Source organism: Microcaecilia unicolor, unplaced genomic scaffold, assembly GCF_901765095.1.
Source record: "Microcaecilia unicolor unplaced genomic scaffold, aMicUni1.1, whole genome shotgun sequence".
In the NCBI taxonomy this organism is placed as follows: domain Eukaryota; kingdom Metazoa; phylum Chordata; class Amphibia; order Gymnophiona; family Siphonopidae; genus Microcaecilia; species Microcaecilia unicolor.
Window position 1 is genome coordinate 21,538 of NW_021963205.1, and position 19,376 is coordinate 40,913.

Sequence of the window (19,376 nt, forward strand, 5' to 3'; positions counted from 1 at the left end):
ATTAGCATACAGTTAGCACAACAGCTCTTACCGCCTAGAAAATAGGTGTCAGTAAGGGCTCATGTTCCAATGACCATGCACTAATGAGGAAATTAGCATGTAGCCATTAATAGGAAAAATGGAAAATGGGACCTCAGTGCACAGGAAAGACCCATGCTGGGAATAGCACAGGCCACTTTTTAGTGTCTTTTAGTAAAAGAACCCCAAAATAAAAATCAGGGCAAAAAAGTATAATGTTTCCATGTGTTTTATGGCTATCAACTATATTTTTCCTAATACTGCATCTACAATTTTACTAAATTATCAACAACTAAATGTTCTGTACCTTTAACTGTAAACTGCTCAGTGTCAAAAAGGAATCAGATCCAGAAACACTAGCATCTAAACTGGCATTTGTTTCAAAAGAATTTAATTCTTCCCCACTACTAGCCAGTGGCCCGGAGGAATTCAGATTAGTCTGAGGATAACAGCTTCTAGGTGGGTTAGAATTTCCTTCTCCTTCACTGTCTGCATCAAGACCATCAAGACTGGAGCTAAAATAGAGAATAAAAATGATTTCATGTCATTTATTTCCTAAATGTAGCTCAAAATGATGTACATAAAAATACAATCAAATAAAAACATACACAAAATTATACAACAATATGAGCATCAAAATAACATATCAGACTGAAAATCAAATATATACTAAATTCAATAAAACCAGTATTGTATTGTATAGTAACTAAGTAAATGTAACTAGTTGCTGTACTTAAGTAAAGGTTTTGTCACTTGTACTTGTAAAGAAGTTCAGGAAACATGTTACTTTCACTGAAGTAATAATTTCACCAGTTTTTACTACTTTTACTCTGTTATATCTGATGCTTGCAGTTAAAAGTAAAAGCAGAAGCGAGTGTAAATGACGATTCCTTAGTAAACCAAATGAAACTGCAAAACCAGAACAGGATTTTGCTATTGTAAACCTCAATTTCACAAACAGTGGATCATCTCATCTTAAATTTTGCTGGCCAGTGAATACAGCCTATGAACACAGTAGACCTGCCTGTGTTTGTTGAATTGGTTACTAGTCTCCAGCCAAACAGTCACTTTGAAGTGGAGATGAAACCGAAGCTGGTTGTAATTCTTGGTGAACAGACATATATCTCTACCACAATAGACTGCTAATTATACCTTTGACCATGTCTCACAATCTCCTTCTGCTCATTCCTCAATCTCTTCCTCTCCATCCTTCCTACTCCTTACCCCTCCCAATCTCTTCTCCTTTTGCTCATCCTATCTTTGTTGACCTCTCCATGCTCAATTTACATATCCTCAAAACCCCACTACTACTATGTTTACTACAACTTGTAACATTCTCCTTCAAGACTCTGTAATCCTATTTACTATGTAAGCCGCATTGAACCTGCTATGTGTGGGACAGCGCGGGGTACAAATGTAATTAATAATAATAATAATAATAATTATCAAATGGGAAATTTTGTTTTGGAGTGACAGTACACTGGATTGATAGTCTGGCCTTAAGACTGATTTGACTGAATGGTTCAAACACATTTGACATTCTTGCATCAGTTCTCAAAGTTTGCCATCAGATGGAAAAATTGTTAGAACAGACAATGATTCCAAATTTGTGAAAGCTTTCTCTGTAATTGAACAGCATGAGGATAACCAAGATGAAAATGAAGATGCACTTGATGATAATGACACTAAAAACACTACCGCACCTTAGTAAACAGGGCCCTTTGATTGTAACCACAGAAAGACAATATATCAAATCCCATTCCCTTTCTACATGGAAGTCAAGTGTTTCAGAGATTTCCTTGATGAAAACCTGCAGATCCAGTCATAAGACATCAGTAATATTGCAACCTAGCCTGATTTGAAGGAACTTGTTAACAGACTGAACAATCCACTTTCTGCTAGTGCAGTTGTTGAACACCTTTTTAACTGTGCTGGATTAATACTCCAAAGTCCACCTACATGAGTGAAAATCATTTTCAAAAATGTAGTTTTACTAAAAGCATAGTGGATTGAATTATAGAGCAATAATGCTGTTGGGATAAAAATATTAACAATAGCCGTATTCATTGTAGAAGTGGTCCTTTTACTTTTTCAATCAAAAAATTGTATATAAGGCAAGAACTTTTTTACTTTCACTTAAGTAAATTTTTTTTGTGTTCTTCACTGTACTTTTACTTAAGTATTAAAATATACGTTTATTTTTACTTTTACTTAAGTTGTGGAGGAGTAGAGCCTTTGATCCTGGGGAACAGGGTTTGATTCCCACTGTAGCTCCTTGTGACTCTGGGCAAGTCACTTAACCCTCCATTGCCCCAAGTACAAATAAGTACCTGTATATACTATGTAAACTGCTTTGAATGTAGTTACAAAACCCACAGAAAGGCAGTATATCAAGTACCATTCCCTTTGACCTAGTACTTTGAACACTGAATAAAACACAAATGAAAAATACAAGTTCAAGGCCTAACTCCTCGTAAAAGAGTTTTGCCACTATGGGCCTGGGGTGTTTGGCTCCAGATTATAGCCTTGAGGGGGGCGTGATGTGCACACTCTATTTCCAGTGATGAAGAAATTTCAACATCTAAAAATGTTGGCAGCCACATTGTAGGCAAGGAGGAAACATCCGATCCCTTGGCCCTTTCCAGAAAGAGCTATCTGCCACACAAAGATTATCCTTTCCCCCAAGACTGAAAAATCAGCTGAGAACAGTAAATTTGCAGCTCATCTACTGTATACAAAGTTGCATACCTTCTTTTTTTAATGTTGGCATATGATGAACTTTGATGGTTTCTAAATCCACGGTTCCTAAATGGCAAATGTGATGCAGGTAGTTTGAGAGACAAAAGAAACGGTTGATGATCCTCATGGTTTGCCAATGTTCCACTGTCTTCAGCTTCTGCATATGTGATCTGATTTCCTTCGTTAGGTGAAGGAAAAGTACCAATCTCAGAAGATGGGGTGGAGTCAGTAGGATCTGTACTTGACGTATCCATTGTGGCATAGTCCAGATTAATATAGTTAATGTCTAAATCGCCAACCTGGAGGTACAAAAAACAAACATGGAATCTTTGCAAACTTTAAGGTAAAGAAAACTCACTTTAAAATGAGAAACTTATATGGAAAGTAACACAAATACAAAATTTAATCAAAAATATTTTCCAATCTCAGAATTTTACATAGCAATTTAACACAATCTCACAGCTGACAAAGCGGACTTGTCCTCAGAAGCTCATTCCTCAATAAATTGGCTAATTTATAAGTTTTCTTGTCACTTATTTCCACAAACACAGAAAGTCATTTTGGGGCTCTTTTACAAGAACGCAATACGTTTTGCACTTACACCCAATAAATACAAAAATCAATGTGAGATAAATGCAAAGCCTGTGTACTACATGTCTGGGGTATTCCACCTAGCATGTTTCCATAGGGTTACTAGACAAAAAAAGTTCTTTACTACCATGCTATTCTTTCATAGTGCAGATGTGTCTGTGCTAACTGCAAACAATGACAGAACACGGTAACATAACATTCGCTAACTGCAATGTGCAGCCCCTGCCCATTACCTGCCCCATTAACAGGCTATATAGTTAGTGTGTGAATTAGCAAATGCTGTCATACCAACATGGCAAAAGTTATCACATTTGTGCGCTAAAAGCACATTTCAATTCATGTGTTTCCTGCTTAGTGCATTTTGCTTTGCCTTTTAGTGATATATTTTGCTACTTACGTCATTAAGGGCCTCTTTTACCAAGTGGTGGTAAAAGGATCCCTGAGGTGACATTGGCACATGGCACCAAAGCCCCCCTTTTACCACCGCCTGGAAAAAGGAAATTCCAGATGAGGGGTGGAAATGGCCAAACCAGGGGTGTAGCCAGACCTCAACGTTTTGGGGGTCTGGAGTCCAAAGTGGGGAGCACAGTTTGGTCCGCCTCCCTGCCGCAACCCCACATACCGTGGCTGGCGGGGGTCCCAAATCCCCACCAGCTGAAGCCTTTCTCTCCAGAGCTGTTCTCTGCACATTGCCTGCCATACTTCCTTTCACTTTGTGTGCACACTCGGTTTTAGTGAAAGTGAGCATGCATGACATGAGAGGTAGCACATGTTTAGTGGTAACTGGTGGTAATCCCAAGCTCTGCCGGCTAAAGATTTTCCCCTCATGGTAACGAAAACACTACTCTCCATGACACCGGCACCTGCGCATGCTCAGTTTTCAGTGCATGACTGCTGCCAAGGTGGAAAGAAGCGTTTTCCCACCAGCTGAGATACATTTTTTGTGGGGGGGGGGGGGGGGGGGAGAACACCCAATTCTTGCCTAGGCCCACCCAAAATCTGTTGTCTGGCTACGCCCCTGATGCTCAGAGAACAGTGATGGAGAAAGGCTTCAGCTGGTGGGCATTGGAGACCCCCACCAACCAAACCAGGGGCCCTGGATCCAATTTTGGGGGGTTCAGGCCCCTAAGGCCCCCCCATAGCTATGCCACTGGGCCATACAGTAAGTGAAACACTTGCCGCACGGCCATTTCCCGGGGGTGCTCTTACTGCCATCTATTTAGGCGGTAAGGGCTCCTGCGTTACTCTGGTGGTAACGGGGCAACATGCAGCACTGCCCAATTACTGCCGGGTATGCCCTGTTGCAAAATAAAAAAAACCCTGACGTACCAGAAATGGTGTGCATTGGGGGTATGCACTTGAGCCTGGCAGTAGTGTCAGATTGGAGAACGGCAAAGCAGCGGTACGGGTACTGCCACTTTGTAAAAGGGGACCTAGGCTCTCTGAAAAAGTTTGTGCTGTTTTTGTTGAACAGTAAATATGTTATAAGCAAAAAAAAACAAAACAAAACCCAGGAGAAGCTCTCTGCAGTAGCACATGAAGCAACACGCACAGCAGGGGTGATCCAAGGATTGAAGAACACAAAGAAGTTCACCAATACATTTTACTGAAGGCAGGAGTTCAGCAATAAATTTTATCGAAGAGGGACCCAACTTGGCCAAGTTTTGGCTGTGCCTTCGTCAGGGGTCACCATATTCTTCAAAACAAAATTTTAAAAGGTTCACTTCAGCAGAAACACTCATCATCAGCCAAATGTTGAAATGTTTCCTCTCACTGTATCGCTTCTACATTTGGCTGATGATGAGTGTTTCTGCTGAAGCGAACCTTTTAAAATTTTGTTTTGAAGAATATGGTGACCCATGACAAAAGGCAAAGTCAAAATATGGCCAAGTTGGGTCCCTCTTCACTCTTGCGTATTCTTCATTCCTTGGATCACCTTTGCTCTTCGTGTTGCTTAATATGTTATAAACATACATAAGTCAGAAAGTATTTTTTTGTTTGAGCTGCATTGAGAGACAGAAATTATAACATCAATGAGGTAATTTTCTAAAGTTTATTCTGTGTGGAAAGCATGTTTAAAGCTGTTTATCCAAGAATTTTCAAGATAAAAAACATATTGTAAAACACCTTGAGCCCTGTTTACTAAGCCGTGCTATAGGCACGTTAATGTTTTTAACGCGTGTTAAGTATAAGTGAGAGTGGGATGTTTGACCACGGAAATACAAATCCCTTTCATGCTTTTTAAGACACTTGATTTGTCTACGAGCAAGCTTATCACCAAAGGTCTTTCTAAAGACCCGTACAACAGATCATCACATCACGTGCTACCTACTGCACATATCAGCTGTTCTTCTGGTGTCTGAGACTCAATAAACGACACGTTATTGAGCAAGACTCCTGATGCAGGCCTGACGGCCGAAACACAACAGTTGTGTCGAGTCTTTTCATCAATAAACAAGCTTTTTAAGATTCTTGTCTCCAGGATTTGTATTTCCATGGTCAAACATCCCACTCTCACTTATACTTGTGTTTTCCCATGGGGCGTTCGAGTTCTCCGCTTGGCTGCGGATTCTTCTGAACATTTAACGCGTGTTAACCATGTACACGCATTAACTGTGTACATACCTATAATATCCCTATAGGCGCCTACACAGTTAGTGCGCTCACTAATTGTAGGTGCATTAAAAATGCTAGCGTGCCTTACAGGGCCCCTTATGATGTACAGTGGTTGGGAGATGCAGACTTAACATAGGCTGTGTTTCAGTGTAGTGGCCTTCGTCAGGAGGCCAACCAATAAAGATGATAAAGCCAAAAAGGTTATAAAAAACAATTTTCTTCTATATGGCAAGACAGCCTCCTTGAGGATCATTTTCACAGCTGCTACAGAGATTTATTACTCAGTGACACATCCGTTGCCATATAGAAGAAAATTGCAAAATCTCTGCACCAGCTGTGAAAATGATCCTCAAGGAGGCTGTCTTGCCATATAGAAGAAGATTGCTTTTATAACCTTTTTGGCTTTATCACTTTCATCGGTTGATTATTGGACTACTGATGAATGCCACTGCATGAAATCACGGCCTGTATCGAGTCCGCACCTTCCAACCACTGTGCATTATAAGGTGTTTTACAATAAAAGTTTTTATCTTGGAAATTCTTAGATCAGCTTTTTATATTTGGTCATTCCCACTGTGTTTTTCTGCTACTTTTTGTGTTTTGTGGGAATTGTATGGTTGTCTCCTTTTTGTGGAAAGCATGTTTTACATACAGAAAATTTAAGAGGAGCAGGGGTGAATTTGTAATACGTGTGTTTGTTTTATAAAATGTATGTGTACACATACAGCGTACACTTACATATTTTCACCTTCAAAGCAGGTAAAAATCTATGCAAGATAATTTGCACACCGGTAGGGAGAGTTTTCAGAACTTATTTTATAAAGTTACACAGGCAGCTATATTGCCTGTATAAAGTAAGGGATAAATAGGTGCCATTTTGTACAGTTCACAAAGGCACCCAGTTGTGAAATTACCTCCAATGAAAAAGGACAATCACATCAAAATTAAGATTTGAACTCAACAGGAGGCTTATAGGCAAGGGCAAATCAAACTCGGGTATACATATAAAGTATCTTGTTGGGCAGCCAAGATGGACCTTACAGGTCTTTATCTGCTGTCATTTACTATGTTTCATTTACTATATTTTCTAGCTAAGCCGATGGACTTGCCCAGTTGGGAATTGAATTTTAGACACAAGTGGTTCCTGACATTATTGCAAGATTGAGGGGAAATTTTAAAAGTAATTTATGTGCATAAGACAGAGGTTTGTGCACATAACTGGCTTTCTTTAAAACTGCTTTTAAAAGTATGTGCATCTGATTGTGCGCTGTTCTATAATGCTGGGTGACGAACAGGCTTATTTTCGAAAGACAAGGGCGCCCATCTTTTGACACAAATAGGAAGATGGGCATCCTTCTCACAGGGCTGCCCAAATCGGCATAATCGAAAGCCGATTTTGGGCGTTCTCAACTGCTTTCCGTCACAGAGATGACCAAAGTTCACGGGGGCATGTTGGAAGCATAGCGAAGGCGGGACTGGGGCGTGCCTAACACATGGGCGTCCCCAGCCGATAATGGAAAAAAGAAAGGCATCCCTGACAAACACTTGGCTGACTTTACTTGGTCCTTTTTTTTTTACGACCAAGCCACAAAAATGTGCCCTAAATGACCAGATGACCACCGGAGGGAATTGGGGATGACTTCCCCTTACTCCACCAGTGGTCACTAACCCCCTCCCACCCTAAAAAAACTGTTAAATATTTTTTCCAGCCTCAAATATCATACCCAGCTCCATGACAGCAGTATGCAGGCCCCTGGAGCAGTTTTAGTGGGTACTGCTGTGCACTTCAGGCAGGCGGACCCAGGCCCATCCCCCCCCCCCCACCTGTTACACTTCTGGTAGTAAATGTGAGCACTCCAAAACACACCACAAACCCACTGTACCCACAGGTAGGTTCACCCTTCATCCCTAAGGGCTATGGTAGTGGTGTACAGTTATGGGGAGTGGGTTTTGGGGGGAGGGGTTGGGGGGGCTCAGCACACAAGGTAAGGGAGCTATGCACCTGGGAGCTTTTTCTGACGTCCACTGAGGTGCCCCCTAGGGTGCCTGGTTGGTGTCCTGGCATGTCAGGGAGACCAGTGCACTACAAATGCTGGCTCCTCCCATGACCAAATGGCTTGGATTTGGTCATTTCTGAGATGGGCGTCCTCGGTTTCCATTAACGCCGAAAATTTGGGACGACCATTTCTAAGGTCGACCTAAATGTTGAGATTTGGGCGTCCCCGACCATATTATCGAAACGAAAGATGGACGCCCATCTTGTTTCAATAATACGGGTTTCCCCGCCCCTTTGCGGGGATGTCCTGCGAGGACGTCCTCAGGAAAACTTGGGCGCCCCATTCGATTATGCCCCTCCACATCATATAGGGCCTAATTCTATAAAGGTTATGCTCCTAAATTTATGAGCAGAATTTATGCTCCAAAATTTACGCTCATAAATTTAGGAGCGTATTGTATGCTCCTAAATGTATGCTAAATCTATGAGAGTAATAGGCACTAAATTAGGAGCATAAATTCAGGAGCATTTCATATATTTTCAGCCTGGACATGTGGGAGTAGGCTTTGAATTTATGTATACACTGTGATTTTCAAAAGTATGTGCATAAATGTTCATGAAACATTTTATGTAATATGTACTGGATGTAAATATGAAGAAGAAAGCGTAGAAGGATGAGGTCCACACGGGAAACAACAATGGAGAAAGAGTGGCGAGACACTCTTGAAGAGCCAAAAAGCTTTATTCCAACCAGCGTCTGTGGCACATACAATAGACCCGGTCGTGCCTCAGGGGTCAAGTACATCTAAGTATGGTGTCACTGATTTAAGAAGGAAGGAGACACTGATCAAAAAAGCCTGGCCATCTGAAATTAGTAGCTGTCTTGGTAATATTGCACAAAACAAACTGTAGAATGAGCGCTGCTAAGAGCACTGTGTCTCCTTCCTTCTTAGATTAATAACATCATACTTGGATGTACTTGACCCCTGACACAGGCACTGTTTGCCGACATACGACCGTATCTGGTCTTTTGTATGTGCCACAGATGCCGATTGGAATAAAGCTTTTTGGTTCTTCAAGAGTGTCTCTCCACTGTTTTCTGTCATAGGTATATGTAGCTTCTTTGGGATAATATTCAAAAGAAAAATATGTGCGTACAAAAAATGAGATATGGTACAAGAGGCTTCAAATCCTTACATGTTGAGGAGGGAAAGTCTATAAATGGTGCTCAAAAATTGGCACTGGAAAACATCGGCGCTAAGCACTATTCTATAAAGGGCATGTGCCCTTTATAGTATAACGTTTAGCACTGATTTCCGTACTGTACTCTGGGTACCAGACTTATACCTGCTGAAACCTGGTGTAGATCCTGGTGCCCAAGTTGGGTGTGCTGATCCATTATACTATAACACTGCACACAAAATTCGGAACACCGCTAACCCATCCATGCCTCTTTCATGGCTATGCCTCCTTTTGGGCCTTATTCCATAAAGGTTATGCTCCTAAATTTGCACTCCTAAATTTAAGCTCTTAAATTTGTGCTCCTAAATTACGAGTGTCAACTATGCTCCTGAATTTATGCTCCTAATTTAGGGCCTATTACGCTCATAGATTTACCATACATTTAGGAGCAGGGGCGTAGCTAGGTGGGGCCATGGGGACATGGGCCCCCCACAGATTTAGCCCTGCTCCCCCCTGCTTTCACACCCCCCCCCCACCGACCCTCCCCTGGCACATTCGAAGACCCCTCTGCCACCGCCGCCAACCCTCCCCCATCGCCGCCGTCAGGTACCTTTGCTAACGGGGGTCCCCAACCCCCGCCAGCCGAGGTCCTCTTCAGCGCCGGTCTCCAGCGCATTGCTCATCTGGATTCTGTTTCTGTGAGTCCTGACATCCTGCACGTAGAAATGTGCAGGATGTCAGGACTCGCGGAAACAAAATCCAGATCAGCGAATATGCCGGACTCGGAGACCGGTGCTGAAGGGGACTTTGGCTGGCGGGGGTTGGGGACCCCCGCCAGCAAAGGTACCTGGCAGTGGCGGGTTGATGGCGGTGAGGTGGGAGGGGTTGAAAGGGACAGGGGAGGGGTGGCGGTGCCGGGGAGGGGTCAAAAGTGGTGGTGGGGGGTTGGCGGTGCCACGGGGGCTAAAATGTGCCCCCTCACCTCAGGCTCTGAAACCCCCCTCCCGCCGAAGTCTGGCTACGCCCCTGCTGTGCTGTGCTTAGTCCCTGTAATTTCCTACTCTTTGTGGCCTATATTCCGTAAACATCCTGAGATGTACAAATAGATGTGGATATTCAACCTATAAAAATTTTTCTCAAGCTGCAAAGCAAAGTCAATATAATAAAATTTGGTCTCCGGTGATTAAATATTCATCCAGCTAAGTAATTAATGTACAGGTACTTTTCAAACATTGGCATTAATACTATAACATCTGATATGCATGCATACTTCATACGAATATACATATATGTATATATATATAGTCAGAGTACATTGACCTTTCTGTTAACTGTTATTGTCATTGGTACTAAATTTACAATATGTTATAAAATCAATAAAAAACTGATTGAACTAAAAAAAAAACTGACTTGGGATGGGGACAGTAATGCTGTACATATTGTTTGCATTCCTCTACATTCTAAATATTGATTTAATCACAAATCAGAGGACAGTTTAAGCCAGCAGTATTACATTCTAGTTCAAGAGCTACAAATGGATTAGGTTTTTAGACTATCCCTAACAAATACGCATGGGGCAGATTTGCATACAATGGAAACAATATGCATGCATATTATCTATCCCATGAATCTATCCCTGTTATGCATTGTTCTTTGTTTTTCTCTTTCTATTGTAATGTATTATGTACTACAGTCATGTAGTATGTTCACTTTGGGCCCTGTTTACTAAGTCGCGTTAACATTTTTAACATGTGTTAACCATGTAGGCGCCTACAATATCCCTATAGGCGCCTACACGGTTAGCATGCATGCTAATTGTAGGCATGTTAAAAATGCTAACGCGCCTCAGTAAACAGGGCCATTTCTGTACTATATGATGTGATTTCACTGTATTGTTAGCCACATTGAACTCAAGTTGCTTGGGATATAAATGTCATAAATAAATAAAAATCTGTTTAAGGCCCTAAAGGACTGTAAGAGAATACCACTCGTTTAAACCCTCTTAAAGATATATTGGAATGCATGCTGGAATTAAAATTAATATAGAAGCATTTCGCATCCAAACTTTACCACATCTAAGTCATTCATGAGTTGTTTGTATCGTGCTCATCCTGCAGAATGTTTTGCGATAATGATGGCAACCACAAATGAAACAGCATCTAAGAGTCAGGTGGGCAATGTAAACAAACTTCCAAATTTGTGCAAATTTTGTGCAAGCGAGCCTTCTCCGGAGTAGCCCCCACACTCTGGAATGCATTGCCTGAAAGGCTCCGCTTAACAAGACTATCTCTACTTCAGGAAGCAGGTGAAAGCTTGGCTCTTCAACCAAGCCTTTAATGGAAGAAGTAACTAACTTATTAGTCTCACTCACACACACAAGGATTGACTAGGGCTGCACATACTGCAGTGGGGCATGTTTATCCACTCCTACCCTAGCTGAGATAATATTTAACCATCTCTCTGACCTGACGTGCAACTTTCTTCAAATCAATCACTTTACTTTCTAATTCTTACTCATCTATATGTTACAACTTTGCCTTACCCTTCACTACCAATTATAATGTTCTAGTGCATATTGTGTTGCTGTTGCAAGTAGTATACCATGCAGTGGCGTAGGAAGGGGGGGCGGTGGGGCGGTCCGCCCCGGGTGCACGCGCTGGGGGGTGTCGGCTCGCTGGTTCCCTGCTCTTTCTGCCCCGGAACAGGTTACTTCCTGTTCCGGGGCAGAGAAAGAAGGGAAGCAGCAGAGCCGACGCAGCTCCCAGTGACGTGCACTGGTGGCGGATCGGCCCTCCCGCCTGCCCCCCGCTGAAAGGTAGGGTGTGTTTCGGGGGGGGGGGGCATGCCATACTTTGTGTTGTTGTTCGAATATTTTTACTGCTCTAATTGCCTACTGCTCATGTTTGATTTATTCTTACTGTACACCGTCTTGAGTGAATTCCTTCAAAAAGGTAGTAAATAAATTCTAATAAATAAAATAAAAATAAATAAAAGATAACTACCAAAAGCAAAGCATAAATCTGATCATCCTTACTTTATCCACCAACATATGGTTTGCATAAACTTCATCTCTTCCGTTCAGAATGGCAGAGAGTCTTGATGCAGCCAAGAAAGTAGGTGGCATTTTGGATTTCTTGAAGACATCAAAGGAAGAGTGTCGTTTCTCTAGAAGGCAAGATTGTGTAGCTGAATATGAAATGTTCTTTCACACCTTTTGCTATGTCATAAAATAGGGGTAAATTTTGCTCTATATTTTAATAAAATTTATCTGATTTGAGGTCAATCAAAATTAGATATAAATGGAATTACAAATGTATAAGTGCAATTTTAAATTCTCTTGAACAGTGAGACACATGCAACAGAAAAAAAATCAAACTGAACCTCTCTCAGAAATATTCATCTTTGCCAGTTTATTTCTAATTTTGAGAAAGCAACCACACAATAAATCCTTTATGCATACATTAGAATGGTAAAATAGTAAACAAGGATGTCATCTGACTGAACAACTGATACTTACAACAGTATAATTTGCATGTGCCAGTGCTAAATTATATGAAATGAACTGCTAACATATTGATCCCAAATTAAAGGTAAAAAGCAAGTAGTAGAGGCAAAAGATCATACCTTATCAATAAAATCAGTACTGGTTTTCAAAATAAATTCTTGATTTATTTGATACAATATTGTGTATCAAGGAACCTCCAGGATGCTAGGAATTACTAGGAAAGGGATGGTAAATTAGACCAAGAATACTATAATGCCTCTTTATCGCTCCACAGTATGACCTCACTTTGAGTATTATGTTCAGTTTTGGTTACCGTATCTCAAAAAAAGATACAGTGGAATTAGAAAAGGTTCAGTGACAAAAATGATAAAGGGGATGGAACTCCACCCATATGAGGAAAGCAGTGCTTTTTTTGTGCCGGTACGCACCGGTACGGCGTACTGTCACCTTTTTTGTGAGGTCCGGCTCACCTGCCCGCTCCCTTCCATTTGTGCACCCGTGCTCCCTGCGTTGAAATCTTTAATTTACCCAAAGTCGCAGCGAACTGGCAGTAAAAGCAGTAGGCAGGCAGGCTCGCCTCCTTGTCGCTTCCCTTCCCTCTCAGCGCATCCCACCTTCCTCTGATGTAATTTCCTTTCTGTGAGGGCGGGACGCGCTGAGAGGGAAAGGAAGCGACGAGGAAGCGAGCCTGCCTGCCCGCTGCTTTTACTGTCGGTTCGCCGTGACTTCGGGTAAACTAAAGATTTCAAGGCAGGGAGCATGGGTGCACGAACAGAAAGTTGGGTAGCAGAGGGAGGGTGGGGGGGGGCTAGGGTTTGAATGAATCGTTGGACATGGAGGGGAAAGGAGGGGAGAATTGTTGGACATGGAGGGGAGGGCAGGGGAGAGGAGAATCACTGGACATGGATTTGAGGGGAAGGCAGGAAAGAGAGAATTGCTGGACACGAATAGGAGGGGAGGGCAGGGGAGAGAGGAGAATCGCTGGACATGGATGGGAGGGGAGGGCAGAGGAGAGAGGAGATGCTGGACATGGATGAGAGGGGAGGGCAGGGGAGAGAGGAGAATCGCTGGACATGGATGGGAGGGGAGGGCAGAGGAGAGAGGAGATGCTGGACATGGATGGGAGGGGAGGGCAGGGGAGAGAGGAGACATGCTGGACATGGATGGGAGGGGAGGGCAGGGGAGAGAGGAGAATCGCTGGACATGGATGGGAAGAGAGGGCAGGGGAGAAAGGAGAATTGCTGGACATGGATGGGAGGAGTGGGCAGGGAAGAGAGGAGAATTGCTGGACATGGATGGGAGGAGCGGGCAGGGGAGAGAGGAGAATCGCTGGACATGGATGGCAGGGGAGGGCAGGGGAGAGAGGAGAATTGCTGGACATGGATGGGAGGGGAGGGCAGGGGAGAGAGGAGAATTGCTGGACATGGATGGGAGGAGCGGGCAGGGGAGAGAGGAGAATCGCTGGACATGGATGACGGGGAAGAGGAGAATCGCTGGACATGGATGGGAGGTGAGGGCAGGGGAGAGAGGAGACATGCTGGACATGGATGTGAGTGGAGGGCAGGGGAGAGAGGAGAGTCACTGAGCATGGGAGCTGGAGGGGGTCAGGGGAGAGAGGAGGGCTGCTGGACATGGGTGGATGAAGGGGAGGGCAGGGGAGAGAAGGGTCACTGGACATGGGTGGATGGAGGGCAGGGCATGAGGAGAGAAGGGTCGCTGGACATGGGTGAATGGAGGGCAGGGGAGAGGAGGGTCGCTGGACATGGGTGAATGGAGGGGAAGGCAGGGGAGAGGGAAGAAATGCTGGACATGGATGGAGGGGAGGGAAGAGTGAGGAAGGAGATGAGATGAGGGAAAAAGAAGAGAGGAGAAAAACTGCACATGGATAAAGAAAATAGGCAGAAGCTGGATCCACTGGACAGTCAAGTCTGCAGAGGACAGAAATGAAGAAGAAAGGAGGAAAGGAAAGAAATAAATGGAAAGGAAGCCCTGAAAATAGAGTTAAGAGGACAGATAGCAGCAGAATCGGATACTGGGCCAGCATGATCAGAAAAATAAAGTCACTAGACAACAAAGGTAGAAAAAAAAATCATTTTATTTTCATTATAGTGTTTGGAATATGTTCACTTTGAGAATCAGGTACTCAATATTAAAAGTTTATATTTATTTACTTATTTATGGCATTTTATCGCACATTAAACATGAATTAGATTGGAACCTTGGATCATTTAATTTTTTTTCCTGGAGTAATGCATTGCCCTCCTACCCAGGCTCTCTCCCCAGCTATAGCCAGCTCTGCAATTTGGGGGGGGGGGCACAGAGGGGGACGGGGGGCACAGAGGGGGACAGGGGAGAGAGCCTGTTGTTTTACCAGCACACCACTGTGTGTACCCAAGTTTGACTTGTCTTTGACATTCTCAGGGCACTGACCGTAGAAGTCTGCCCAATACTGTTCTTGTACTAAGTTCTGAAGCTAACATTGAAGCCCCTTAAAATTTACAATCCAGACCATCCCTATCTGTTCAGTTATGATCAAGGCATAGACCGTAGAAGTCTGCCCAGCTCCCATTTTGTTTCCCAATTACTGGCGTCACCACCCAATCTCCGCTAATATTCTGCTGAACCATTCCTTCTAAACATGGTTCATTTGTGTTTATCCCACGCATGTTTGAATTCCATTACTGTTTTTATCTCCACCACCTCTCGCGGGAGGGCATTCCACATATCCACCACCATCTCCGTGAAAAAATACTTCTGAATTTGGCGAAAATATTTTCTATTATCTACCATGTGGCGCTTACCTGGGTGGTGGTAAGTTCTCAGACCGAAAATAGATGCGCACTGGTTTTTCTTTTGCGTTTTGCCGCACATCCATTTCCAGACCCTTAAAAAAAGAGCCCTTTTTTCCAGGACACAATAAAAGCTGGCCTTGCACATGCCCAAAACAGACACGCTTGCACTGCCGCAGGCCATTTTTTGCCACAGCTTAGTAAAAGGGCCCCTAAGCCCTCCATTGCTCTATGTACAATATACTGCTTAGATTGTGAGCCCATTTAGGATGGTGCAAAGTACCTGTAAGAGAAATTGTAAACCACTTAGGACTAGGCACTATATAGGTTAATGTTCTTAATTTTCAATTGAGAGTATCAGTTTTATGCAACATACTACTACTACTACTACTTAACATTTCTAGAGCGCTACTAGGGTTACGCAGCGCTGTACAAATTAACGAATAAGGACAGTCCCTGCTCAGAAGAGCTTACAATCTAAAGGATGAAATGTCAAGTTGGGGTAGTTGAGATTTCCTGAGAAGAGGTGTAGTGATTAGGTGCCGAAGGCGACATTGAAGAGGTGGGCTTTGAGCAATGATTTGAAGATGGGTAGGGAAGGGGCCTGGCGTATGGGCTCAGGGAGTTTGTTCCAAGCATGGGGTGAGGTGAGGCAGAAAGGGCGAAGCCTAGAGTTGGCGGTGGTGGAGAAGAATACTGAAAGGAGGGATTTGTCTTGAGAGCGGAGGTTACGGGTAGGGACATAAGGGGAGATGAGGGTAGAGAGGTAAGGAGGGGCTGCAGATCGAGTGCATTTGTAGGTGAGTAGGAGAAGCTTGAACTGTATGCAGTATCTGATCAGAAGCCAGTGAAGTGACTTGAGGAGAGGGGTGATATGAGTATATCAGTTAAGGTGGAAGATAAGACGTGCGGCAGAGTTCTGAATGGACTGAAGGGGGGATAGATGGCTAAGTGGGAGGCCGGTGAGGAGTAGGTTGCAGTAGTCAAGGCGAGAGGTAATGAGAGAGTGGATGAGAGTTCGGGTGGTGTGCTCGGAGAGGAAGGGGCGAATTTTGCTAATGTTATAGAGGAAGAAGCGACAGGTCTTGGCTATCTGCTGGATATGCGAAGAAGGAGAGGGAGGAGTCGAAGATGACACCGAGGTTGCGGGCAGATGAGACGGGGACGATGAAGGTGTTATTGTTGGAATGTAATTGTATTTTACATGCATTGCCTGTCACCTATTATTTCTCTGTGATTACTCTGTGACCTCTGATGTGAATTACTTAGAGAGGTCACACAGCTATGCAACTTCCTGTGGGGGTTAGACACAGCAGATGCAGCACATGCAGCACATGGAGCACATGGAGCTCATGATCTCTCCTAACCTGAGAGGATCTATGGTGGTGTGAGCATCCATTACCATCTAAGCACATGGAAGGAGCTGATAATACAAATGTATAGTAATATGTATATATAAGCCTGTCTGATTATAATCTAACTACAAACTGTGAGTAAACAGATGTTTTGTTACTTCAACTTTAAAGTGACTCAGCAGTGAATTATTCAGGGGTGAATGAGAGAGAGATGAAGAAAGAAATTAACATTTCTAAAGCTGAAGCTGTGTGTACTAAAATCTGCTAATTATTTACTACAAATAATCCCACAAAAGGGTTATGGGCCCAGGGCTCAGGAATTGAAAAAGAAGAGAAATATTACCAGGCAGAAAAAAAGGCCACATTTTTTCTCTTAAGTTTTAAAGGAAAGATTCAGTCTGTCTCTCTCTCCCCCACACAGCAGACAGAAGGCTAAGAAAATGGCTGAGGGAGGAAATTCACCATTTTTCTATTCTCTCAAGGTGCCTAAATTAACTGAGTTTAATTATCAGCAGTGGGAATTAAGATTCATATGTCTCCTTCGAGCAAAAGGATTAAATATATGCTTAGACCAAGACAGAACAGCTGAAAATATGGCTGAATGGGACAATGCAAACTATTATGTGAAGTGCATGCTTTTGGAAGCTCTCTCAGAAAAACAAGCCATATTAGTGGAGGGAAAAGATACACCAAAGGACATTTTATATAAACTGAGAACTATGTATGCAACTACATATGCAAAGCAGCAACCAATTTGGCTGGCAGAGTTGAATGAAACCAAATTAAGGGATAAAAGTAAATGTAATGATCACATTATGCATCTTATGTCTTCATTTCAAAAGCTAGAACTTTCTGGAATTCCCATGTGTGATGCATTGAAAAGAGCATTTCTTTTTACCTCACTATCAAAGAAGTTTGATGTTTTTAGGTCTGTAAATGAGGCCATTGAAGGGCAATCTTTTGAACAGGCAACATCAAAACTAAGGCAGGAATGCATAATAAATGATTCTGAGGAGATGTGTTCTCAAAGCAAGTCAGAGAGAAATGAAACAAATTTCTTGGCAAAGAACAGAGGAAGGCGGAGCTATGGGAAAACTCCACCCAAGGGCAAGCTGATTTGCTACTCATGTGGAAAGGAGGGACATGTATCTAAATGGTGTAAGGAAACACAAAACACTCCCTCTAGCTCACCTAAGCCAATGGAACTAAAGAATTTTCAAACCAGGAAATGTATGAAGGACAAAGATAAACACAAGGGCTTTCTAATGGCAGAAAAATCTTTGACTATGGTAAATAATAATTCAAATGAAAGTACTTGGATTTTGGATTCAGGGAGCACATGCCATTTAACCAATTGTAAGGATTTCTTTCAGGAAATGTGTCCAGAGGAAGGTATTCTTAAAACTGCAAACGCAGGGACTGCTAAGATCCAAGCAAAAGGTATTGGATTCTTAAAATGCAAAGTGTCTAATGAAGTTAAAGAAATTCCTGTAAGTGATGTCTTGTATATTCCCCAAGCAGTTTGCAATATGCTTAGTGTATCTACATTAGATAAGAAGGGATTTGCGATTCATTTTGAAAACAGTAAGTGCACAATCTCTAAAAATGATGAAGTGTATGCTGAAGCTTTTATGCATAATGATGTTTATAAGCTGAACATTTCAGGTGAAGCCTCACATATGGCGCAAGTAAGGAAGAATGATGGTAAATGTAGTCTGGAAATCTGGCATCGCCGCCTGGGACATCGTGATTGTAAGGTGATCCAGGATCTTTACAGTAAGCAACTGGCCACCGGCATTCAGATAAGTGCAGATGCTGGTAAAATGGAGAAATGCATAGACTGTGTTACTCAAAAAGGTGTGAGACCCTCATTTCCTGCATACACAGGAAATAGGAGTAATAAAGTGCTGGACTTAATACACAGTGACTTATGTGGACCGTTTAATATCCCATCATTGGGAAATAACAGATTTGTGCTAATATTCTTGGATGATTTCTCTAGATATTGTGTGGCCTATTTGCTGAAAGAAAAAAGTCAAGTCACAGACATGCTGAAGAAATACGTAGCCATGGTGAGAAATAAATTTGAAAGAAAACCAAAGGTTCTTCAGACCGACAATGGTGGTGAGTTCACTTCACAAAGCATGCGCACATTTCTAGAACAAGAAGGCATTCAGCATATCACAACAGTAGCTTATACACCAGAGCAAAATTCTGTTGCAGAGAGAAAATTTAGGTCACTTGTGGAAATGACCAGATGTATGCTGTCAGATAGCAATCTCCCTAAAAGACTATGGGGGGAAGCCATTCTCACAGCAGTGTACCTACAAAACAGAATGCCAACTAAAGGCGCTGAGCGCACACCACATGAGACATGGCATGGTAGGAAGCCAAACCTGTCACACATAAGAACATTTGGAAGTACAGCATATGCTCATGTACCAAAGCAAAGAAGGCATAAGCTGGATTCCACAAAAGAAAGGGGCATTTTAGTTGGCTATGCTCCAGGACACAAAGGATATAGAATTTTGAATCTGAAAACTGGCATTGTTGGCATAAGACATGTTACATATTTTGATGAAAAC

The 19,376-nt window shown here is 42.7% G+C and overlaps 1 protein-coding gene across 1 annotated transcript in view; it reads right to left on the minus strand.

Moving 5' to 3' along the window:
- Positions 1 to 325: 325 nt before the first annotated feature.
- The window catches only part of LOC115459073 (rho guanine nucleotide exchange factor 28-like), a gene marked incomplete at its 3' end in the record, with an annotated part of 121,438 nt that continues 102,387 nt past the window's right edge, over positions 326 to 19,376 (minus strand). Inside the window, exons 4-6 of the mRNA XM_030188937.1 lie at positions 12,177 to 12,307; positions 2,767 to 3,056; positions 326 to 533 (exon numbers count right to left, since the gene is read on the minus strand). Of these exons, the coding sequence (XP_030044797.1) occupies positions 326 to 533; positions 2,767 to 3,056; positions 12,177 to 12,307 (629 nt within the window). The remainder of the gene's footprint in view (positions 534 to 2,766; positions 3,057 to 12,176; positions 12,308 to 19,376) is intronic.